General features: G+C 66.3%; 1 protein-coding gene across 6 annotated transcripts; it reads right to left on the bottom strand.

Moving 5' to 3' along the window:
• Positions 1–1,831: 1,831 nt before the first annotated feature.
• SYT7 (synaptotagmin 7) lies at positions 1,832–24,498 on the bottom strand. Of its 6 annotated transcripts, XM_042022615.1 has the most exons (13): positions 24,069–24,498; positions 16,663–16,766; positions 14,761–14,840; positions 13,443–13,574; positions 12,674–12,889; positions 10,019–10,387; positions 8,219–8,344; positions 5,841–5,976; positions 5,168–5,438; positions 4,670–4,839; positions 4,183–4,297; positions 3,903–4,102; positions 1,832–3,117 (listed from the first exon to the last, which is right to left on the bottom strand). In XM_042022615.1, exons 1-13 carry the CDS (start codon positions 24,481–24,483, stop codon positions 3,013–3,015), a joined length of 2,439 nt encoding a protein of 812 aa, XP_041878549.1. In that variant the 5' UTR covers positions 24,484–24,498; the 3' UTR covers positions 1,832–3,012. The 6 variants fall into 6 exon arrangements, with proteins under 6 accessions (XP_041878549.1, XP_041878550.1, XP_041878551.1 ...); XM_042022616.1 differs by lacking the exon at positions 8,219–8,344; XM_042022617.1 differs by lacking the exon at positions 12,674–12,889.
• Between the last annotated feature and the right edge of the window lie 248 nt (positions 24,499–24,746).

Below are 24,746 nucleotides of genomic sequence, written 5' to 3'. Positions count from 1 at the left end.
GACCCTGGCAGGGACCCTCAGCATTCCAAGCCCAGGCTGCAGGCAAGATCCAATGCCACCAGCTCCATGCAGATCCCTGCCAGCCCATCCATTCGGCAGGAACTGGGATGCAGGTGGCTCTGGATGCCACCAGCCTGTCCCCATGGCTGGGATCAGATCCAGGAGCTCTGACACCCGGGATAGGGGGGTCCTCCCTCCCTGCTTTTCCCAAGGAGCTGGGTCGGGATCCAGGCACCGGTGACGATCACGGTGACACTGGGACCAGGAGCTGCCGCAGTCAGTGGGAATCTGACAGATTCCGGCTCCGCTCGAGTATTTTGGGGCCGCTGGCACCAGCGAGTCCCCGCTCCCGGCAGTGCATCATCCATACGTCTGTCCCTATATATATCCCTGCCTCCTCTCCTGGCCCCGCGTGCGACGGTTTGTGGCCCCGCCGCAGCTGGGATCACGCTGCTATTTCCATCTGCTCCCGCTGCCTGCCAGCACAAAGCAACGGGATTGGGAATCGCTGCGGATCCGTGCAACAGGAGCGCCGGGATCGCTGCGCTTTCAAAGATTTGGGAGGATGAAAGGAGCCCGGCGTTGGTGTAAGAGCCCAGGCAGAGCCAGGATCGGTGGCACCGATGCCATCGGCAGCTTGGCAATGCCAGAGTTCCCAGGTTTGGCTCAGCTGGAGCCGGAGTGGGTGCAGGTGGCAAGGGGACAGCCTTGTCCCCTGCTGCCACCTCCAACACTGAGGAGGCCACTCAGGCCCCTCCCAGGGCCTGAAGGGTGGATCCAGAGGGATTTTATCCTGGGCTGGGAGGACACGGATGGCTCTCCTGCCATCCCTGCGTTTGGAGTTTCATTTATTTATTCAAGACCAGCATTCGGTGAATTATTTAACAGCCACTGGAGCCTTCACAATGGCACCTGGACACAGGATAGGGTTCCCTGCCTCCTCCTTCCTTTTGGAGCCAAAATCCAGTCCCTATCCAGCACATCCCACCCCACGGAACCCGGCGCAGACCTGGATGGGATGGGAACTCACCTGGCTCCCAGCAGGCTGGGGGGGGTCATTGTTGTCCCTGAAGCCGCCACGGGGATCCCAATCCCGGCAGGATCCCAGAGTTTTGGGGGGATACTCAGTGCTGGATGGGATAATAGTGGGTGGATACTCAGGGTTGGGAGGGATAACGCTGGGAGAGATGCTTGGAGCTGGGGGGGGGATGCTCAGTGTCGGGGCAATGCCCACCCAGGTGTGGTGCCCCCATTCCCACCCCAGGATCCGGCCCCCGCCTTCCCCCGATCCCAGAGACGACTCACGCTGGCAGTTACTGACTGTCCTTTATTACTGAGAGCAGGGGCTGCCTCCAGAAAACGAGGGGCCCCGCTCCCCAAAAATAGGATTCTGCAAAGGAGACGCCCCGACCCGCGCGCCCCATCCTTGGCATTGCCAGCCGGGCACCCCCTGCTCCAGCCGCTCCTCAGCCGGGCCGGGCCGGGCTCTTTATTGGATTTTTGATCTTTTTCTTTTTCATGGATTTTTTTTGTCTTTTTTTGGTCTTTTTTTTTTTGTTTTTGTTTTTTTTTTTTTTTTTGTCCTGTTTTTCTGTATTTTACACACCAGTTGGATGTTACCGTCACATGAAGAAGAGAGAACCTGAACAAGATCACGGCTACGAGCTCTAGAGTTAAAAATGAACACACAAACCCCCGGGGAGCCCGACCGCGGACGAGGAATCCGGCCTGGAAAAGCGGGGTGCCCGAGGGGCCGCGGGGGGCACCCGGCTTGGCACAGCCCTGGCCCTGCCACCCCTTCCCCAGGCATGTAAGTCTCTTCTTTTATGTTAAAAAAAGAGAGAATATGACAAAAATACAAATGTCCCTAAAAGCGTTGTTATTACTGTAGTAGCAGTAGTATGACTTTCTCTCCAGATTGTCCAAAATCGTCTAAACTGGGGCTGCGGGAGCTGCTGGGAACCGAGGGTGCCACGGGGGGAGCAGGAAGACTGAGGATGATCCGGCGTCCGCCACGGAGAGCCACCACCGACCCCGTTGTCACCCCCTGTGGGGCTCCCAGGTGGGTCTGTCCCTGGTTTTGGGGGTCCCAGGGAGCAGGAAGGGGTCTGGCATGTGCATCCCGGGGCTCCGTGGGGATGCTGCTGCTGGCACTGATCCTGCCAGGCTGGCTGTCCCAAGGAATGCCACCAGCCCGGGGAATGTCACCTGCCCGCGGTGGGTGCGGACAGCAGCGCTCGCTCCACCCTTTATCCCCAGTGGTGGGCACGGGGCTCCCGGAGCAGCCCGGCTGGAAGGGGACCCTGTGGGGCTCCGCATCCCCCCCGAGGGGCCCCCACCTGCCCGGGGTGGGAGTGAGAGCAGGACCGGGGGTGCCCAGGGCGGCTTAGGGACCCCCCGCGCCCGCCGAGCCCCAAGACGGAGGTAAAGCATCGAACCCGGCTGAAGGCAGTGCACGAAGGGGCCCGCTTTGGATAAAGAACTGTGTCATGGCTTCCGATCCCAGGGAAAGGGGCTGTCCCCTCCCCTCGGTGTCCCCCGCCCGCCCCGGGACACTCGGGGGGGGGGCGGCGGGGACGGGGCGGGGCAGGGGGGGCTCCGTGGCTCCGCTGGCGGCTCCGAGAGGTTTTTATTGAGCTGAAAGGGGAGGGACGGGGGGTCCCTCTGGCACCCGCAGCCTGACCCCCTGAAATGGGGGGCGGGGGGGCGAGGCCGGGGAGGGGCCGAGGGGCTGCGGGAGTGGGGCTGGAAGCACTCGCAGAAGTCCTGCCCGGTGGTGGGAATAGGGATGGGGGGACATCGCTTCTGGCACCTCCTCGGCCGGGGTTGGGGGCGGCTCCGCGCCCCCCACACCCCAGGGAGAGGCGAGCCCGGGGGTTCGGGGGGCTCCGAACCTCCTCCCGCAGGGTCCCCGCGAGCCAGGCCGCTGTCCCGCCGGTCCCTGGCCGGGAGCGCCGCGGGAAGGGGCTGGGAGCTGGGAAGGGGGACCCCGAGCCCGCGGTCCGGCGGCGCTCAGGCCTTCAGCTGGTGCCACTGTGCCACCGCCTGCCGCGGGCGGGCGATCATGTCCTTCCAGTGCTTCACCTCGCCGGGACCGCTCTTCCAGGACAGGTAAATCTGCGGGAAAGGCACCCCTGGAGCCACCGCGGCCGCTCCATCCCCGTCCCTTCACCCCCAAACTGCTCCAGCCCCGCTTTTCCGGGCTGGGCGCGGAGCCGGGGGCTATTTTTATCCCTCGATTTTCCGTATGGCGCCGCGGAAAAGCGCGTGTGCCGGCACTCGCTGCTGCTGCTGCCACCTCGGGGAGCCGGTGCCACCGCTCCGGCTCCGCGAATCACCGCCGGAGAGCCGGGATGGAGCAGAGCTCGCCGCTAATTATGCGATCAGAAGTGATTAGCGAGCCTCGGGCCACGGCGGGGTTTTAGCGGGATATCACGGACACTGCCTGTCCATCCCTGGAATCGGGCTCTTGGCTGTGCCCACCCCGCGGACGCTGCCACCTCCGGCCCTGCCCGGCAGCCCGCGGCGCTGATCCTGGGATTTATTGGATGGATTTATCCCAACCGCTGTGTTTTCCCGATCCCAGCGCGGCGTGCGGGGATCAAGGGCGGAGATTACGGCGCGCGTTTGTCATCGCTGCGCTAACGATGAGCTGGGCGATTTCAGGGATAATTCCTCCGCTCCTGCCCCCGGGAGTAATCCCAGGGGGCGGGAGCCGTCCGGGTGTGGCTCCCCATGCCCCATCCCTGCTTTTCTGGGGAAACTCCGGCACGCTGTGGCCGTGCCACCCAGCACGAGGGGTCCCCACCGCGCTCCGCACTGGAGATGGCAGCAGGCGCCGGCAGCCCCGGACCTGGCTGTCCCCGATTCCCACCTGGCTGTCCCTCGGGCGTGTCACCCACCTTGCCGATGACGTCATTGCGGCTCAGCCTGTCCTTGTCCATGACGGTGATGACGATGGTGGTCTCGCGCAGCCGCTCCGTGGGGATGTCGAAGGCGAAGGACTCGTTGAAGACGGGGTTCAGGCACCGCTTCATCACCACCGTCTTCTTCTTCTCCACCCGCTTGTCCTTGTACATCAGCCACACCTTCACGTAGGGATCTGGCGGGAGAGGAGCCGCTCTCAGCCCCGGATGGGAGCCAGGGAATGCTGCCCGGGACCGGGGGGAGCCGGAGCCGTACCTGAGGTGCCCCCGATGTCCATGGCTTTGAGGTTCCGTGCCTTGATGATGTTCACCACGATGGAATTGGCCGAGGGGTTGTAGCACAGCGACAGCAGCAGCTCCCCACGGCTTCCCTGTGGGACACACGCATTCCCTGAGGACACCCACGCCCCCCAGAGCTCCTCGGTGGGAGCGGGGTGCTGGGATGGGACCCCCACCTGGAGCAGCCCAAGGGTGGGGTTTGGGAAAGCACGGAAAATCAGGGCAGGAGGAAACGGGGCCACCCCCAGTGGGACATTTTCTGGTCTTGCTGGAGGCAGGAGGAAACATTAATTTTAAGTCTACCTGAAACACTTTGGTTTGACCCAAAATGAGACTTTGGGCTACTTAATATAAAATTTGGGAAGAGAAAAGTCTCCGTCAGACGTTGAAGCAGAAAATGTCCCTGTTGGAACCGGAGGTCACCTCCCCTCCCCAGGGGGGCGGGAAGGGGTCCAGGGCCTTACACTGCCATCGCTGCAGGGCTTCAGATCCTTCCAGAAGGTCTGCATCTGGGTCAGGTCCACCTTGTTGAGCGGGATGGACACCTCTCCGATGGGATCATTGCGGCTGAAGCGGTCGTAGTCCAGGACCTGGAGGTACAGCACCCGCTGCACCACCTTCTCGTAGGGGAACCCTGTGCCGGAGATGGAGAAGCCAGAGGAGATGAGGAGCAGTTCCAGGACCGCTCCACCTTTCCTGCCCTGGTGTCAAGATCCCGGGAACCGGCAGAGGATGGGGAGCAGCCCACGGCACGAGGAGCTGCTGCCAGGTTGGTTCCCACATCTGCGCCCACCCATGACGGCATGGAGCCTTCCAAGCCTTCCCCCACATCCCCTTTATGGGATGCACATCCAGCCTGGCCTCGGTGGCTCGGCCAACCCATGGCATCACCCACGTCCCCAGGAGCGTCCCAGGAGGCTCCGCTCCCACCCTGACCCACTCCAGTCCATCCCAATCCATACCTTCGAAGAGGAAGGTCTCATTCCAGTGTGGGTTGAGGTTCTTCCTCTTGACCTTGGTCTCCAGCTTGTGCTTCTTGTCGGGGAGCAGGTAGATCTTGACGAAGGGGTCGCTGGTGCCGCTGAAGTCCTTGGCCGGCAGCTCCTGCGCCTTCATGATCTTCACGGTCAGGGTGGACTCCTGGAAGTTGTAGCCAACGCTGAACTGGATGCGGCCCAGGTTCTCCCGGCTGACGCCTTCGTGGCCCTCGTCATCCTCGGAGCCCGGGGAGAGCTGCGGGAGGGGGGAAGAGGGGGGTGAGCGCAGCGCCGGGGGCCGATGGGGGCCCGACCCCAGTCCCTCCGACCCCAGCCCTGCCAGCTGTCAGGGGACATCAGCCTCTCGCCGGCTCCCTGCCGCCCCCACCGCTTCCGACGGCTCCTGGCTCGGCGCCACTCGTCCCGCGGAACGGGAGCTCCAATTAGCCAAATTCCTCCTGACAGCGCGTCCCTCACGTGTCCGGCACCGCTCGCTCCCTCGTGCCAGCCCGGGGGACGCGTCCGCGGCGCGTCGGCTCGGCCGACGGGGACTTGGCACAGCGGGCGGGGACGTGCTCGTGGATGGCGCAGGGAAGAGCCGGGAGGGTGGGATGCCGACCATGGAGACCCCCAAACCCGGCGCACCCCACCCACCCACCATGAGCATCTCGCTGGTCAGGGAGTTGACCAGATCGGAGACGGAGGAGTGCGGCTCCGTCTTGCGGTCGGACTCGTCGTGCGGCGGCTGCCCCGGCGCCGGTGCCGCATTCCCAGCCTTCCCACCGGCCGGCAACCTGCGGGAAGAGAGGCCTTGGAGGAGAAGGGCCGGGAGCCGAGGGCGAGACAGCGACGGGCGTCCCGGGCGCCCTCTCCCAGCGGATACTGAGCCTGGGCTGTGCCGGCGCCCGAGGGACGCTGCCGGGACAGGCGGTGGCTGCAGCCCGCCAGCATCCCGGCCCTGGTCGCGGAGCCAGCTGGTGGCCTGGCACCCTTAGGGCACGGCAGCAGGTCCCCCTGGCCACGTCCCACGGCGATGGCAGGGACAGCCCGGTCCCCACAGCACCCACGGCTCCGGCTGCTCCTCACACACCACAGCCCCTTATCCCGGTGGGCGCCGGCCACCCACGGGTGCTTCACGTGGGCTCGCTGCCCCGTGTCCCCCTTTCCTGTGGCTGAGACACCCCTGGGATCACTGTCCTGGCTGTCCCCACACAACGTGGCTCCTGGGCACGGTGCCGGGCAGGGTGGGCAGCCGGGAGCGGCGGGAGGCAGACGGACAGAGCAGCGATGGAGACGGGCGGGAACGCGCCGAGGCCACGCTGCCACGAGGCACGGGGACAACGGGACACAGGCACGTGGCGGAGGGGACAGGCAGCCCGGGGTGCTCCCACCCCCCCGCCACGGCTCCTGCCCGAGCTGGGACACGGTGACAAACCACCAGAGGGGCCGAGAGGCGCAGGGACACACGGGAAGCCACAACATGCCACGGACACGCGCCACCACGCCAAGCACACGCAGACACACGGGGAGGCGATGGGGACACCCACACGCACACACGGGATGGCACTCGGGAAGGGCCGGAGAGGCCGAGGCAGCTGGGGAGGCAAAATTAGGTTAAAACCAGGGAAAATGAAGGCGGAGGAGCCGGCGGCGAGGCCGCTGAGCGAGGAGGCGCCGGTGGAGCCGGGAATGCCGGCGGAGGTCACGGATAGCGGGAGAGAGAGCGGGAGAGAGCAAGAGAGAAAGGAGGAGCAGCGTCGTCCAGCGCCGGCCTGCCGGGAGGGAATGGGAGAGAGGAGCGGGGCGGATGGACGGACAGACGGAGTCGCCGGGACAGGAGACACGCCGAGGCGCCGGGCTGGAGCCGCCGGGGACAGGCTGGAAGGAAGAAGCTGCGAAACAGGGATGGAGGAGATGTTTTGAGGAAGAAGAGCGGGTGGTCGGCAGCGTCGGTGGGCGGGAGGGAGCCGAGGCTGCCGGGGCGCGTCCCCTCCGCCGGCCGATCCCGCCGCGTCCTGCGGAGCCCAGGGAACGAGGAGCGGGAGGGATGGAGGTGGGGAATGCCATGCGTGTGCTGGGATGGGGCTTCGGAGCAGGGAGCTGCGGCAAGCGGGGAGCGGGGAGCAGGGTCTTGCGGCACAGCCACCCACCCGCCGTGTCCCACGTCCCCGTCCCCTCGGCACGGGGCAGCCGGCGGCCGGCACGGGCTGCCGGTGCTCCCGGCGGGGACCGGCTGCGCAGCGCGACGCCGGGAAGTGCTAAAAGATGGAGCGAAACCAAGCGGAGCAGGGTAAAAATAGCCGGCGGGCGAGAACGGTGCCAGTTCATCCGCACGCCGAGCACACGGGGAGGCAGCGCCCGCCGGCTTCACACCTCCTCCCCGCTCCGGAGGGGATGAACACCCGCTCCCGGCGGCGCACGGACCCTCTGCCCCTGCCAGCCAGCGCCGATGGCCGCGGCCGGGCGCCGGTGCCGGGGCTGGATGCGCTGCCGAGCCTGCGGCACGGCGGGAATGCGGGGAGCAGCCGGAGGCGAGGGGCTGTGCCGTGCTGGAGGAGAACGGGGGGTACGGCGTTCCCCCCCACCGGCCAGTGGCGCCCGCTCTGTCCCCCTGCCACCGCAGCGGTGTCCCCGGATGCCCGGGGGAGCTGCCCATCCCGCCGGAATGGAGGTGGCAGCAGCGTGTCGGGATGGGACGCGGCTCAGCCCATGCGGCGTCACTCGGGGGTACCCCCCGTGTCCCCCTGTCCCTGAGCGCGTCCCCCCGCCCCCTCCCGCATGCAGCCAGGGCCGGGAAGGGCAGGAGGGGGAGGAAGGAGGGAGGAGGAAGGGATGGGGGTCCTCTCGGTGCCGCTGCTCCGGAGGCAGAACCGCGGGTGCCGGTGCCGGGGAGAGCTCAGACGTCCCGCTGGGCCACCCTGTGCCGCTCCAACCTTCGCGCTCCACGAGGCCAGCCTCCTCCTCCTCCTCCTCCTCCACCCTGGGTGGGGCCCTCGTCTCCTCCTCCTGCGGGACTGGCCTCGTCCTCGCTCATACCTCTTGTCCCCCTGAGCGTTCGCCTGGTTCGGCTGCGTCCCAGCGGGTTGCAGGTCGGGAATATTGGCAAAGTCATCTTGCTCTGAGAGTCCCAAAACCAGGGATAACACCACCATCCGGCCTTCCCTGCCCGGGCGGCCCCGCCGGCAGCGGGAGAGAGAGAGAAAGAGAGAGGAGAACACAGCGTCAGGCAGGGAACCGGCAGGAGCCGGCGGCGTCCCGCGGACCCCCGGCGGCGAGGGGACCCCGGCTCTCCCCGCCGGCTCCTGCGAGGTGGCGATGGCCGGGATGGGCGCGCAGGGCTGTGGGGAGAAAGGCGCCGGCTCCGGGGAGCCCGGCACGCGTGGATACCCCCGCTGTCCCTCTCCTCCAGCGGTCCGGGCAGGGAGGATGCCAAAATCCTGACGAACGGGGGGAAAAGATGCCTGGAGGGGCTTGGGAATGAGGGAGAGTGTGACAGGAGGGAGGCGCCAGCATCGTTCCGTGGAGGAAGGGATTGACGGTGCCATGGCCAAGGATCTTTGCCCTCTCCGGGTCCTCGCCCGGGTCCATAACCGCATTTACGCCGCGGCGCCGGGGAGGGTGAACAGGGCGAAGAGCGAAAGGAAAATCGATGGATCGGGAAAGAGGCGGTGGGAAATGACAGCTGCTGCTCCGCTGGGAAGCGGCGCTGACTCGGCACGTCTGGGCTCTGCGGCTGCTCCCCCTCCGCCAAGCCAGGCTGAAACCAGCACTGGGCGCTGGGTAAACAGGGAGAACGTGACCCTCGGGGTGGCTGGTGAGCCGCAGCTCCACGTCGGGAAGCCAGGAAATGGAGCTGGGAGGAACCCCTCGGTGGGAGAGGGCAGAGCGGAGAGGGGATCGCGGGCAGCGCGCCCCAGGGTGCCTGGAGGAAGGTCCAACCCTCTCTCCAGAGTGGGAAGGAGCGGGATGGGCACCCAAATTTGTGTCTCTCATCTAATCCTGATGCAGGAAGTGCTGTGTCAACTCATGAAAGGGCAGGGTCAGCCCTGCGTCCCCCTCCAAGCGCCGCCAGCCTGCGGAAAGCAAAGCTGGGACCTCAGCATCCCTTCTTCCAGGGTGCCGGGGGGCAGCAGCGGCCGGGGAGGAGCTGGAGAATCCAAGGGAGGATGGAGCCGGGGGGCCCAGCTCTGCAGAGGAGGGACAATGTCATGTGCTGAGATGCGGCGACAACACGGGACTCGGATTATTCCCCGGGGTTTGATGCTGGAAATCCAGCGCCGATGGAGGAGATGGGGTTAAGGCGGATTAAAGATCCCACGGCTCCTCCGGCTGGGAATTATTATCGGGACCCAGCTCACGGTCACCCCGGCACGGGGGACTCTGCCACCCCCACCCTGACAACTTGGGACAATGCCACTCCCTGGGGACCTCGCAGGTGGCTGTTCCATGAGCTGGCCCATCCCTGGGGATGGAAGAGGATGGCCAGGGACGTGGCAAAGCACATTGGGGAAGTGCATGAGCCCCTGCCCTGAGCCCCCTGTGAGCCGGAGGGGACATGGATCTTCCCGCAGGCCGTGGGCAGCGTGTCCCCGAGGGGGTGACGGATGAGTGGCCGCGCTGGGGCAAGCAAAGGAGCAGAGGAGAGAGGGATGGAGAGAGCAGAGGAGCAGAGGAGAGAGAAATGGAGAGAGGGATAGAGAGCAGGATGGAGCAGAGGGATGGAGCAGAGGAGAGGGGATGGAGCAGAGAGAGCGAAGGAGGGGAAGGGATGGAGAGAGGAATGGAGGGGGATGGAGAGGAGGATGCAGAGGGCAGCGATGGCGAACGCACACTTACAGGAAGGACTTCATGTCCAAGCCGCGGTTGCGGATTTGCCCCACCACGTGGTCCCAGCTGCCGGGGTTGGAGCGGCTCCGGCCCCCGGCCATCCGTGTCTTGGAGCCGGCGGCGGTGCCCTGGCGCGCCGGGCCGCCGCGGGAGCCCCGGGAGTTGGCGGCGGCGGCGGAGGAGCCGCTGTGGGCCTGGAGGTGGCCCAGGCTCTGGCTGGTGGTGGGCTGGCTGTGGTTGGCGCGCTGGTGCTGGCTCAGGGGCTGCTGCAGACTTTGCTGGCGCACGAGGGTGCGGGGCCTCTGGAATTTGGGATCGCCTGCTGAGGTGGGGATATACTCAAGGGTAGTGGCTGTGGACAGGGTGGAGTCCTCGAAACTTAGGGAGAGGAAGGGCAGAGGAGAGGAGAGAAAGGAGAAGAAGGTGAAGGGGCAAAATTGGAGGAAGGAAAAGAAGAGAGTTAGAGAGAAGATGCCCCAGCGCAGGGAGCGCTCCGGCGGGAGCCAGCGGGGGCAGCGCCCGGATCCTCCGCCTCTCGCCCGCGGCTCGGCCCTGCCGGCGGCACGGGGGGCTCGGGCCGCCACCATCCTGCCTCCCGGGGGGCTCGCCAGGGCCGGATGCCCACCCGCTCCCGCGGCCGCCGCTCCGCCGGCGCCTTCCCAGCACGCCGGCCGACCTGCTCTGCGGGATAATTAGGCTGCTGCGTGGAGGCAAATCCCGTGGTGCCCGCTCACGTGCTGCCAGCCAGCCCATCGCAGCGTCCCAGTCCCTCCCAGTCCAGCCCAGCACCCAGCAGCGGCGCCGCGGGGGCTCGGCGTCCCGTCCCCTCGGTGCGGGAGGCTGCGGGAGGGGGGGAATCCCGCAGCGCCGCGGCGGGGGCCGAACCCCCGTGGTGCTGACATTCCAGCGAGGCGTTCCCAGGGCCAAGCCAGGCTCCCACCGGGGTGGGAGATCGTGGGACTGGGGGATACGGACGCAGCTCTGGTGGGACACGGAGAGCGGAGCAGCCCGGCCCGGGGCGGACGGGCTTCGTGTGGGCGGCGGAGCGGGGGGAGCAGGCGGGATGCCCCAAGGAAGCGGCGCTGGCCGGCGCTGGCCATGCAGCACATGCGTGGCACAGCCCATGCAGCCCCGCAGGATTGCCCACGGCAGCCTGGCAAAGCTCGTGGCCGCGAGATCAGGGGAGGAAAGTCCCCCTCGGTCCCGCCTGGCACCGAGGAGCGGCCTTGAGCAGCAGCCACCGACCCTGTCCCGGCCTCGGCGCTGCGAAGCTGCTCCATCGTGCAATGCCAGCAGCAGGGACGGAGAGGGAGCGGGGAGGGATAAACAGCTCCAAAACACAAACAGAAAAAAAGAGGTGAAGAAAGAGCGGAAGGTGGGAGAAAGAGAGAGAGGAGGGAAGGGAGTGGAGAGGAGCAGAGAGCTGGGATGGACGGAGCCCCACGGCCGGGGCCGAAGGCACTGCCCGGACGCTGCCGCCTCCCCCCCGGCGCCGCCGCCGGCCTCCTTCCGTTTTCCTATCGAATCCCAAATTAGTTCAATTTACAACCTCTCAGTCACAGGAAACTAAATCTGGCTCCTGTCGGCCCCGCGCCAGCTGGAGGCGCGGGCTCCTCCAGCGCCGTGCCAGGCGGCACCGCGCCCTGCCCGTGCCCGGATGGATCCCCTGGCACCGGCACAGCCAGACCCTCGGCCTGGACCCCCGGCACACCCCCACTCCCGGCGGCGCTGCGCCAGAGGGGTGCTGGAAAACAGGATGCTCCGCCACATCCCCTTAACCCTGCCCTCGCCCCCTGCGCCAGCCTGTCCGGATTCCCAGCGGGATTTGTTTCTCCACCAAGTCTAGGGACGGCTGAAAGCTCCCGCTTTTCCTCGCCGCTCCCTCCTGCTTCCCAGTGCCCAGCTGGAGCGCAGCAGCCTCACGCCGAATGGGCGGTGTCACCCAGCTCTCCCGGGACCCCCCGGCTGCCACATCCCAGCGCGAAGAACCGGAGCAGAGACCGGGAACGCCGGACGGAGCCCGCAGCCGGCACAGCCCCGTCACTCCCCCGGCAGAGCCACTGCGCTGCCGGCAGTGAAAGGTCTCGCCGAGACCCCCACCCCGGCCTGGAGCCCTGCAGAGCCTGCCAGAGTTCGGGTTTTCCCTAAATCTGATCAATCCCGGACTTTCCCCAACTTTTCTCGGCATCAGGTGCCGGCGCCGGGTCCGGTGGCTGTGCCGGGGGTCAGGGGAGCGCACGGAGGGGAGATGCCGCACGCTGTCCCTGATTGTCCCTGAGGGATGGGAGCCTGGGACGGCGCCTCCTGCCCTCGGGACACCACCGAGGTAGCGCTGCCTGCCCTGAGAAGCCGAGCTGGGAATGCTGAGCCGCTTCCCCCCGGGATTGGGCAGAGGCACCCTCAGCGCTGGAAGTACGCCGGGGACGGCACCCAAAGGCGCTGCTCCTGCCCGGCTGCCTCCTCTGCTGCCCCTGAGCCAAAACACTGCTGGGAGAACGGGAAACGCCTCCTCTCCCTCGGCACGGTGGTCCCGGGGACCTGTCGGTGGCCCCGGGGACCTGTCGGTGGCCCCCATCCAAGCGCATCCGCAGCGGGGAGCGGGCGCCCGGGCCCGCCGGCCGTGTCCGTGTCCGTGCCGTGCCGGACCGTGCCGTGCTCACTCACTTGGACAGGCTGAGCTTCCCTGCGGCCAAGTGGCTCTGCACCGTGTGCCAGCGGCCCCGTGCCGCCTTTCCCGCTCCGGGCTCGCTGTGGGCGGACACGCTGCTCCTCATTCCATCCTCGCCGAGCCGCTGCTTGTCCCCGGGCCGGCCGTCGCGGTCCCCGGACAGCCCGGCGGCGGCCGACGCCGTCAGCTTGGCCCCTGATAACAGAGAGCCACTGGGCCGGGCCGGCGGCCGGACCCCCCCAAGACAGACACGAAGGGAGCCGGACGGACACACGGACGGACGTGGAAAACGTGGGGAGCCGTCGGGGAATGAGGGGAGGGCGACAGAGCCGGAGGGGGCAGACGGACAAGAGACGGACAGACAGACAGAGAGAGAAAGAGAGACATCAGCACTGCAAAAAGAAGGGGTCCTGGCCGCGGGGTGCGCGGGGGCCTCGGCAGAACATCCAAGAGAGAGGGCGGAGGAGGGAGAGGGGTCGGGAAGGGGGGTCCCGCTCGCCGGCAGCCCAGCCCCGGGGGGACCCGTCCCCGCGCCGAGGGGGTGCCCCCAACGCGCAACCCCGTCCTGGAGGGAGATCCCGGCCGGCCCCGGGAATGCGGGAAGGAGGGGTTGCTCGTCTCCATGGGACGGCCCATGGGGTGGCGTGCGGGGAGCCCGGGAGCAGGAGGAGGAGGAGGGAGAGGAGGAGGAAGAGGAGGAGGAAGGCGAGTGGGTGCTGCCCACATACTCACTACGCGGAGCAAACCCGGTAAGGAGAGACTCACTTGAGGGAAAGGCGCGGATCACCGTACGGAGCGTAAGGAGAAATGTTTAGGATAAACTCCTTGGGAGGGTAGGAGCTCCATTTCTGCTGCACTGTGTTGTCATTGTTATTCCAAAAGTCTCTGTCTAGATCGCTACAGCGGCCGGATTCCGGGGGAGAAAGAAAAGGGAAATACAAGAGAGAGAAGCTGAATTCCTGCGAGAGGGAAGGAAAAGCAGCCCTCCGCCCCCGGAGCGCCAGGATCCTGCGGAGAGAGACAGGGAGCCCACCCCTCGGACACCGACACACACACACCACACACACACGGACACGGACAGAAGGATGGGTGGATGGAGGGATGGGAAGAGCTGTGGAGAGACTGGAGCGGGTGGCTCGGCCAGCTGGGAAGGAGAGAAGGATGTGGGGGGGCTAGGGAGGTGGCGGCGAGCGCGGTGCCGGCACAGCATTCCCAAACGCGTGTGTCCGTGTGTCCTCGCCTGCTCAGCAGCCGGGTCCTGGAAGCGCTTGGTTAACCATGACACTGCTGCGTGTTGGAGACCATTCCGGATCCCTTCCCTTGCGGATCCCTTCCCGTGGAACCGGCCTGCTGCCAGCACGGAACCCGGACCTCCTGGCTCTGGGAAGCCACCAGGGGCTGGGGGACCCAGCAGCTCCCTGCTGGCACCTGAGAGACTGGAAAAGCCCCCAACGCCCACCTGAGCTCCGGGCTGATCTCGGTGGTATGGAAGGTACCGGAGTTTGGGAAAGCCGCCTGTGCCATGGCATTGGGCAGGATGCGCCTCCCGCTCCATTTCCAGCTCATCTCGGTTGGCTGGGAGCAGCCGGCCAGGTGCTCGAGGTACCCCTGCACCCCAATAACACCCCGGGCCAGCCATGGGAGGAGGTTTTCCATAGGCTTATTCCAGGCAGGAGCTATTTCCCTCCTGGTCCAGTTCCCTCCTCCCTGGAGGCCTGCGGAGGGGCAGCGCTGGATCTGGATGCCCAGGAGAGCCCCCCCAGCTTCCAACCTCTCCTTCGCTCCCTACCCAGCGCCGTGGGATGCGCCAGCTCTGCTCTCCTTCCTCCATGGAATGCTCGTGGGATGCAGAGTCATTCCAGCCCCGCGGGGCAGGGCTCGGAATCCGCACGCCCAGGCCTGGAGCATCCCTGAGGACACCCACGCCGAGGTTCCCGTGACTCCGTCGTGCCCACGGCTCAGTGGGATACACAGGGATGCTGGAGACACCCACCAGCTCTCCCAGTCTCCCGGAGCCCCTCTCCCACTGGGAGAAGGCACGGCCACCTCTGTCCTTCCTCTCCCCCCCCATCCTGGCACCTACTTGATGGTTTTCTTTTCGCTGCGGCCGCGGCTGGAATCCGGAGTTCCCACAGTCTCCAGGGAAGTCTTGTAACGCTTTCCCTGTGGAAAAGAGAGGAGAGGGGGGTCAGGGGGTGGCAGAGGACCCCCGGCGTATCCCAGTGGGGGATGGGAGCTGCTACCACCTGGAGGGTTTGACCTGGATTTTGCCCTTTCCCTTACGGTCTCCAGGCTCCATCCCACCCACCCAGGCAGCAAAATTCCCAAAGGCTCCATCCCTTGGTCCTTGGGGGCTCATGCCCTGCGTCACCCCAAGGACAGCACGGCCACCGCCGCCAGCATCCCATTCCATGGCCTCACTGGGAAGGAGCGGATAATTTTAGGCCTAATTGGGCCTGAATTAATTGAGTTCACCTTTCCCAGCGCCAGGGAAGCGCTGCCATAGGATAATGAAGCTGGAGCTGGCTCCTAACTGGGGCTGGTAATCAGGGCACTCCGGCAGGTTCCGAGCGCGGCTCCGAGCCAGGGTGGGCAGGAGCCAATTAATGCCAATTATCCAACAGTTGGGAGCCAGAGATGCTCCAAGCAGGTGCTGGGCAGATGAGGTGGGATGGGAGCAGCTGCCGGAGCAGGGTGGGGTGGAAAACTTCCATCACGCTGCTCCTGGATCTCAGGAGCCAGGCTTGCATCCAGCCTGCCCAAGGAATGGGAATACTTCTCCTTTCTCCTTCTTCCCAGCCTCTTCAGATCCACATGGAGCCACCTCCTTGGCTTGCTGGGGCACCTGGACCCTCAGCACAGTGTCCTTGGGCAGCCATGGGCTAATCCTGCCAGGAGCTGCAGGGGAACACCTGGATCTCCTTGGATTCACACTGGCTAATCCTGCCAGGAACTGCAGGGATGTTGGCTATTCTTGGATGCCCAAGGGCTAATGCTGCCAGGAGCTGTAGGGGAGCACCTGGACCTCCCTGGATGCTCACAGGCCATCCCGGAGGGAATCATCCCCCAGCCCTGAGCTCATCCATGTCCCCCGGCTGCAGAGGCTCGGGGCTCGTGAGGACACGGCAGCGGTGGCCGCGGGGGCACGGCCCGGAGCCGGCCCGCCGGGCTTGGCCGTCATTCCCACGCAGCCGCTCCAGCTCCGGGCGCTGTCGAGGGCCGGTTGGGATGCGCCTTCCCGGCCAATTTACACTTGTTTGTTCCTCTGCCAGCTCCAGCCTCCTCCTTTCCAGGGCTTTTCCCTCTCTCCCCATCCCCTGGGTGGCACCTGGAAGGGCCCTTCCCACCCACCGCCCTCCCGCTGCCTCATCGCCTTGCGGACCCCCTCTCCCATTCCCAAGGGAATGCTGCCTTCCCACGGCTCGGGGTGGGCATCTCCCTCGCGGGAAGCGCCGCTGCCATCGCAGCACTTGACCCAGATTCGATTCCGATGGCGAAGGAAACGTGGCCGAGCACGTCCTGCTGCCGGGAGAGGAGGAGCAGAAGGAGGAGGAGGAGGAGGGAGGATGCGGGGCGGGAGGGAGCGCTGTCCCAAGTCCCCGGTGGGAAGCGGGGAGGGAAGGAGGGATGCGCAGCGGGCGGCAGGGATGGCTCACGGCACCCGGCGCTGCCAGGGACGGGCTGGCCGCCTTCCCGCGGGGCTTTTCCAGGCAGGAGCGTGCCCAGCAGGACAGGGGCCAGCTCGTTCCGGCTCGTCACCGGTATATATCCATATATTTGGAAACTTCCCTTTGTGCCACACAAACAGTTTCGCCCAAACATTTCATTAGCACATCCGGAAAAGCCCAAATAAAAGCTGCAGCCGGCGGCTCCGGGGAGCTGCCTCCGCCTGGCTGCTGCCCTGGAAGTGGGAATTGCCCCCTGCCCGGCGGCACGGCGGGCACGCCGGGATGCCGGGAAGGCGGGAGGGGAGCCGGCCACTCACCATTTTCCGCTGGCACCACTGGCAGATCCCGCAGAGGACGATGGTGACGCTAAGGCTGACGGTGATGATGGCTGAGACCAGGAGGACGTCGCGGGAGGGGGTCCCTGGGGGGAGCAGAGCACAGAGGGGGGGTCAGACCTAAATCCCGGGGTGTTCCCGGCGTGCATGGGGGTACAGGGAGGGAAAACGCAGGGAAGGCGGTCCAACAGGCTCCGACCCCGTCGTGTCACGGTGGCCACCTCCGTGGCTTCCGGGCTCCAGAGGAGCCTGTCCTGGGAGGAATCCGGCCCCGAGCGCTTCCCGGGAGCTCAGGATGGAGTTTTAATCCCCGCCGGCACCCTGGGAGCGCTGGCACGGCCGGCAAAGGCCGCGGTGCTGCTTTGTGAGCCAATCCCACACGGATTCATCCCAAACGGCAATGCAGACCTGCCCCTCCCCAGCCTGGCCGTGGGGACAACCTTGGGGACCCCAAAAGTGTGGGAAGGACCCATCCGCCTCATCCAGCACTTCCGCTCACACCCATGCTCCCAAGCATGCGGAATGACCACCGTGGGATGAGAATGCGGACCCAAGGTGGCTCGGAGGGGCCCAGTGGGACCCCAAACCGGCTCCGCCTTGTCTCCAGGCAGGATCCCTGTGGATGCTCCGCATCCCGCCGTGCCCGCTGGGATGGGATTGTCCATGGCGGGAGCCCCAGCTGGCGGCGGGAGGCGGCAAGGCCGGAGCAGCACCGGGAGCGGTGCTGCAGTATAAATATTAAACAATAGATGTTAATAATTAATTCGCCCGCAGACCTTGTTATTGTAACGAAATTTCCCGGCGGCTCCGAGGCCGGGCTGAGTCAGAGTGGACCGGGAGGGGGGATCAGGGCTCTGGAATCGCCCCCGGCACGTGCCGAGGCACCCGCAGCTCCCACATCCCCGCTGGAAGCAGACGAGCAAAGGGGATGGTGACCGTGAGGGGGAGATTTATAAAAAATTCCTTCAGGAGAAGAAGAGGGCGGGATGAGGTGGGGGTGGTTTTGGGGACCCGTCCCCCCTGCAGCACCCGCGCTCCCTCCATCCAAAGGCAGCTCCTCCATCGCTCCCGGATCACGAGGAGCTGTGTATAAAACTCACATAGCAACTGTTGCCTAGGAGGGAATTTGGGACCAGCCCTTAATTTCCAACATTTATAAACCCCGGCTGGATAAGCTGCCGGGGGAATGGGAAGCAGCCGGCACGGCCGGAGAGCGCCGGGCACCCCTCCTGCGGTCGGACCCCGACCAGTTCAAGTGGCACCTGGGCGTACTGGGCGGGCTGGGAATTGGGATGAGCCTTCCTTGCCCCCCCCGCTTGGCGCTCCCTGCTCCAGCTTGGGAACACCGTGACCCCTCTGGCTTATCCCGGAGCTCCAACAGATCCCTCGGTCCTCGCATGGGTCAAGTTCATCCTCAAATTAATCTGGAGACAGGGAATCAAAGGAGAAGGCGAGGGGAGGCGTGGGCACTGCGGAAGCCACCACGGCCGTGGCGGTGGCCAGAGAGGGACATCAGTGAGTGCCGGTTCCCGGAGCCAAATTCCCCGCGCCGAGGTGCCACCACAGCCCCAAACCTGGCGTCACCCCACGATCCTGACGGACGCGCCAGCGGGATCCTGCCCGGGGGGCTCCGGGGGTGTCCCTGTGCACGGGGCGGGCCCGGCCCTTCCCGGTGGGATCACACCGTGTCCCCTGGGCGGGGGGAGCGATTCCGGCCCCCAGGCTGCGCCGCCCTCAGCATGACTTAAATGACTCGTTTTCCAGGCAATTAGCTCTCGGTTAATTAAAGACTCGGAGCCGCTCGGAGCTCCTGGCGCGTCCCCAGCCCTGGGGCGCGGTGTGGGGTCCCTGTGCCGGTTGGGATGGGCTGTCCTGGGGCGGCTGGATCCACGAGGGGCGCGGGGAGCTGCGTGGCGCCGGGACGCAGCCCCGGGAGCGGGTGACAAGGTGCAAACGCGGCGCTTGTTGACGCCGCCGCTGGCCCTCCTTCCCCGCCGCTCTCCATAAATCTCCGCGGCTGCCAGCGCGGATCCAGGCGGGAGCGTGGAGACGGCTGGGTGGGACTTGAGGGTCCGCGGCCCCGGGGGCCCTGCGGCCATGTCCCAGATCCTAGCGGCCCTTCGCTGCTCCTGCCTCATCCCAAGGGCACAGTGAGGGGGGGCCATCAGGCGGAGACCCCACGCCCCTCCTCGGAGTGATCGAGGTCCCAATCCCGTCCCACGTGCTGGCAGAGCAGGGGATGCTGCGGAGGCTGGGAAGGGGGTGGAACATCCCTGCGGCTCTTTCATCAGGATTCAATGCCACTTGACGGGATATAATTCCACTTTTCCAGGCCGTTATTGATGAGGGGATTACCTGCCTCCTTAGCGCCGCAGCTCTCCAGCGTGGGATTTGTGCAGTGCTGCGTGAGCAGGAGCCAGGGAAGAGGGTCCCTGTTCCAGGGGGAGAGGGCTCTGCATGCAGGCAGAGGGTCCTCATGGCAGGGGAGAGGGTCCTTGTGCCAGCGGAGAGAGTTCCGGGTTCAGGGGAAGGGTCTTCGTGGCAAACCTGGGACAAGCAGGGAATCCCCGCACCCATCGCAGTCCCCACCTCGGAGTGGGAGACGAGGAATGTTTGGGAGACAGGGATGCTGTCACGTGCCTGTCCTCCTTTATCCGCCGCTCCCGCGGGCTCGGGATTAGCTGCCTCCGGAGCACGAGCGAGCTCCGGCCTTTGTGGATGTGAGGAAACACTTCAAACCCGACCCCGGCACAAGGAGAGGCGCGGAGATCCAGCAGGGATTAGTCCTCTCCAGCGGTGTGAGAGCCGGAGATCCGGCAGGATGCCCCCGAAGGAGGGAAGAGCTGCTGATGTTGATGGATCCGACACACGGCTCAGCTCCGGTGCGGGCAGGAATGGTGGATGCGGGAGCCGTGGCACAGCCCATTCCAGGGACACCCGGAGGTGTCCCAGCCTGCTCCCAGCAACTCCTCCGTGACCTCTGTCATCCAGTCGGTGGCTTTGAGCATCCTGGTGGCCCTGGGCATCCCGGTAATCCTGCACGTCCCAGCATCCCTGTGCATCCTGGTGGCCTTGGGCATCCCGGTGTCCCTGTGCATCCCGGTGGCCCTGAGCATCCTGGTAGCCTTGGGCATCTTGGTGACCCTCGGCATCTTGGTAGCCCTGAGCATCCCGGTGGCCCTGGGCAACCCAGTGTCCCTGAGCATCCTGGTGTCCCTGTGCCTCCCAGTGGCCTTGGACACCTTGGTGGCTTTGTGGCACTGGTGGCCCTGTGCACACTCAGCTCCAGGACAGGCCTTGCTTGAGCCCAGCACAGCGAGACCCTCAGGCTCCAGGGCAGCTCCACCTGTTTCCCCAGTTCCCTGTTTTCCTGTGCCCATCCCAGGATTCAGACCCATCTGGCAGCTCTGCCACCACCTCCAGCCAAAGCACACAGCCCTGGAGCAACGCTGGGAGGGCAAAGCCCCTGCGAGGGGCATCCAGGGGTGGCTCCAGCTCCTCTCCCAAGTGACAGCTCCTGCACAGGATGGAGAGGCTGGAATCTCCATGGACTGCCAGTGGCTCTGGATGAGCAAAGGCCTCAGAACAAGCCTCACACCTGTGGCACCCTGGCTGGAACCGACCTCTCTGCAGGTGTCCCAGTGTGGATGGCCCCATCCAGGCTCTCAGGGCCATATTTTTGGATCCAGACCCTGAAATTCCCAGCTTTTGTGGACACGGCGTCTCCCTGGCAGCTGCTCAGCATCGCAGCCCCATCTCCTGGAGCATCCTCCCACTCACCCTGTTCCAGCGGCGAGATCCACGGATGCCAAGTACCCTGGGGGGGAAAATCAAAGTTGTGGGGAGCCCCCCCCAGGCCAAGCTCCCGCTGAGCTCCCTGGAAGTGGTGATCAAAGCCGACATCCAGAGCTCCACATGGAGAAACAGCTCCATGTGCCAGGCTGCCAAACCGGCAGCGGAAACGCGTGCATTCCCGGGAAAAGGGCAGCGGGAGAAGGTGCCAAGCGAGCAGCGCATCCCCCCAACATTCCGCCGTGTGCCGTCGTCGTGAGCCGCAGAGCTGGGGTGGGGTGTGACGGTGAGCCTGGACAGGGATGGCGGTGGCAGGGAAGGGATGCGGGATGGGAAGGGATAGGGCAGGGATGTGGCGTCGGAGCAGCCCCTCGTGCTGCCGGGGTGGAGGGCCACGCGGCACCCAGAGAGATGGCCACGTTCTCACGCCGGGGCTTCCCAGATGCTGCCTGCCTGGCACCAGGCCATTAATTCCTCCTCTTCTCATCCTCCCACTCATTTGCTTGATATTTCCCAAACCTCTTATTTTTAGGATGCAGCTGAAAAGCTGTGAATTTGCAGCTTTCGCTCCTGTGCAGGATCGCGGGCGTGGGGCAGGGGGGAGCGGGGCAGGACCCCGGCAGGCACAGCAGGAATGTGGAATCCAAGCCCTTGGCACAGGGAGAGGGAGAAGGGATGGGCACGGAGGGGGACGAGGCTTTGCTGCCATCCCTGGTAGCAACCCAGTGGGCATTTTGGGAATGCTGTGAGCCAGGCTTGGCGTGTCACGTGGAAGAGCTGGAGGGCTGGGCCAGCTGGGTCCGGCGGTGCCACCTGCCCACGTGCTGCCAGGGGTTTTGTAGACGTGAGAGATCACTGGAAGCGCCACGGCCATCTCGCTGCCCGGCAGGATCCTGGGATGAGCCTCGGGGGAGAGGAGTGGTGCCACAGCTCAGCGCCCCAGGCGTGCTCCGGGCGAGAACGGGCGTCTGCTCTCCATCTGTCTGTCTATCTGTGCGTCCTCCTCTCCAACACATCCATCAATCTCTCCATCTCTCCATCCACCCATCCATCCATCCATCCATCCATCCATCCATCCATCCATCCGTCTATCCATCCCTCGTACACATCTGCCTCTCCACCCAGCCATCTGTCCATCCCCCGGAGCTGTCAGTGCGGCCGGCTCTGCCTCCCCCACACCGAGCTGCCGGTCCTGGGGGGCTTCGGGTGGTGGAGCCCACCAACCCACCACGGGGGGCTGGGGGAGGTGGACAGCGTCCCCAAACACCGCACAGCCCCGCCTGGATGTTCCCAAACATCCCCTATCCCCACCAGCTGCCGCGCAGGGATGTGTCCCTCCTGTGTCCCTCCAGCCCTGATGCCACCCGTCCCCGCTCCGTGGCCGCGGCAAGCAGCAGCTGGGGATGGAGGGAGAATTTGGCAAGGGAAGGCGCTCCTTCCCCGGTGCCGGGCTATTTTTGGCCGAGGATTTCCGGAGAGCCGTGTGGTTTCTCTGCCTCGTGGTCCCCACCGCGTCTCTCTTCCCGAGGAGCACCCAGAACTCCGGAGCCCCCTCTGCTCCCGCGGTTTGCATCCATCCCCATCCCCATTCCAAGCCGCTGCTCCCGAGAGGACGCCGCTCATCCCCCGGCCAGGCTGGTGCTCCGCGTCATCCCTGCTCCAAAATGAGCCCTTGGGCATCGCTCCCCACCCTGGAGTCACCCCAGCCCCCCTTCCCTTGGCGCAGAATCCTCTCCTGGCTCCGGCAGCGGGCACGGAGGAGCGGGCTGGGCTCTCATCCCGAGTGGCACTGCCAGCTCTCGCGCCGTCGCCACTTAGCCTCTCGCCCCAGGGCTCTCCATCATTCCCGAGCCCTTCGGGTGACAGCGGGAGAGAGGCAAGGCAGGGAGCCAGCGGCTCCCAGGGAACAGGGGCGGGCAGGCTCCGTGCAGCCCAGCCCAGCTCCACGAGCCCCCTGCTTGCTTCCCCAGCTCCCTGATTCCCCCCGGGCAGTGCCCCCCAGTCAGGTCACCCGGGATCCACGTCTTGTCACGGCAAGGCCACCGTGGGGACAGGATTCCCGCAGGAAGTTCAGGGATGGGGAATGCTCAGGGTCGGCCACAGCCCTCAGACCTGGGGGCTGGCGGTGCTGGGAGAGGAAGAGGAGGCTTGGAGGGGAACACATGGAAAGATGGAGAAGCGCAGCTCGGAGGGAGGAGGCAGAGGAGGGGAATGAAGGGCCGAGGAAGGCCCCAGAGGGAGGACTGGGGACACAGGTATGGCAAGGTGCCCGGGGGAGGTGAGGGCGGTGGAAATCCTCCAGCAGAGCTTGACTCCGGGGCTGCATCCTCCAGGGATACACGGACAGGGTCATCCATGGGGCTGCAGGGATGGTCATCCATGGTGGAGCGGGCCCAGGACCCATCGCCCCCGCAGCCAGCAGTGTCCCACAGCCCCTCCGCAGGGGAAGAGACGATCACCCCTCCTTCCCTGGACACCCGGAGCCCCCCGGGGTGTATCCCGCGGGCTGTGCCGGCCTCGGAGGGCCGGGAGCGGGGCTGCTGTGCTGCGCTGTCCCTCCGCCGCCGCGCCGGCTCCGTCCCCGCCGCCGCGACCGCTTCCCTTCAAACCTCATTAACTCCCCCCAAGGTGACCCTCTCCCTCCTGCAGCCAGGCCCGGGGACACCAGGAGGGGACGGGGCGCCGGGGGGGCACCCGGAGCTGGCAGGCGGGCGCGGAGCATCCCGTGCCACAGCCACGCTGGCACCCGCAGGGACGGGGGATGCTGCGCTTGGCACATCCCAACCCGCCGCCCCCCACGCCCAGCCTGGCCCCACACACGTCCCCCGGGGCCCCGGTCACAGCCAGGGGGGTCCGTCCCCCTGCTCGACGCTGGGGCTCTGCCCATCATGCCCGCGCTCCCGCGGCTCTCCGGGAGCCGTTCCCTTGCCAGATCCATCCATAATGGATATTGTAGCCGAGCCCCCGGGGGCCGGGGGGTGGCAGCGATATTATCTGCATCTGTCTTCATTCCCCGCTCCCCCCTCCTTTCTCGGCAGGCGGAAAAGCCGCGAGATCAGGCGCTGGAAAAGCCGCCTCCGGCTCCTCTCCTGCTCCTTGGAGTCAGGGGGAATCAGCAAGACCTCCCTGCCAGACCCCCCGCCCCAATCCTTGTCCTTGCTGTGGCCCAGCCGTGCTCAGGGGGGCCCTGGGACACGTCAGTGCGGGCGTGGGGAAGCTGAAAGGGTCGGAATTGGTGGCGACTGCTGGGAGCAAGGAACCCCCGCCCTGGGGGGGCTCAGCATCCGCGGGGACCCCCCACCTCCACAGAAAAGGGGATGGAGCCGCCGAGGGGGACAAAGGGCCGTGGGTGAGGCCGCGGGGGATGCTCCAAGACGCAGGCGGGAGCATCCCTCGGGCTGGAGCAGAGGGGCTGGCAGGGAGGGGGACCCCGGAGCGGCGCAGGATGGGGGTCCCGGGGGGGTCTGGAGCTCCCCCGCTCCGTGTGGGCGCCGCACGGGACGCGAGGCTGCAGCAGGTGCCTGGCTCCCGGCGAGGCCCGTGCGCTGCCATCCCTGCGCTCTTTGTCTGCCTTCCCGCCCGTCACGCTCCCTCACCCCGCTCGCCGCCCCTCCGCCGGCCCCCGCCTCGCTCCTCGCCGTGCTCCGGCTCCTTTGGAAGCCCGGCTTTTCTCCCAAGCCCCGGGGAGCTGCTCCCACGGCCGCGCCAGCACCAGGGCGCTCCATCGCCCGCTCCGAGGCGGTGCGGGGGGAAAACAGGCAGCTGCTGCCTGGTTATTGATTCACCACCTCCTGCCGCCGCGCGGCTCTGCTCGGAACGCTTCCAGCCGGGAAAGATGGGGACGTGGGGAGCAGGGCCCCCGGCACCTGCTCGCCGCGCTAAGATGGAGCCTTGGGGATGCGAAGGTCGCCCCAAAGGGGACAGCTGGTGCCAGCAGCGGGGACAGGGATGGAGAGGGGGGTCTGGCAGGAGGAAGGGAGCTGTCCCGTGTTCCCAAAGCAAGGGAGACATTGGCCCTGTGGCACAGAGGGCGCCTTTGCGGGCAGCCCCAAGCTCTGCTTCGCGCTCGGACGCGGCTGTCCTGACACATCATTGGGTGGTCCCCCAGCAGCACGGCCCCCTGCGGCTCCCCGAAAATGCCTCCAGCTGGCGGGAGCCGCTTTGGGAAGCGCCTCAGCTTGATCCCAATCCCCAACACCCCTTGCCAGCCAAGACCAGACTCCCTCGGGCGTCTCCGAGCCCAGAACCAGACGGCCCCAGCAGCACCTCCGGGC

Source organism: Corvus kubaryi, unplaced genomic scaffold (genome assembly GCF_017639235.1).
Source record: "Corvus kubaryi isolate FWS band 111438036 unplaced genomic scaffold, C.kubaryi_AGA036_p1.0 37219, whole genome shotgun sequence".
Classification (NCBI taxonomy): domain Eukaryota; kingdom Metazoa; phylum Chordata; class Aves; order Passeriformes; family Corvidae; genus Corvus; species Corvus kubaryi.
The sequence above is the reverse complement of the archived record's forward strand: the minus strand, read 5'-3'. Positions and strand labels throughout refer to the sequence as shown.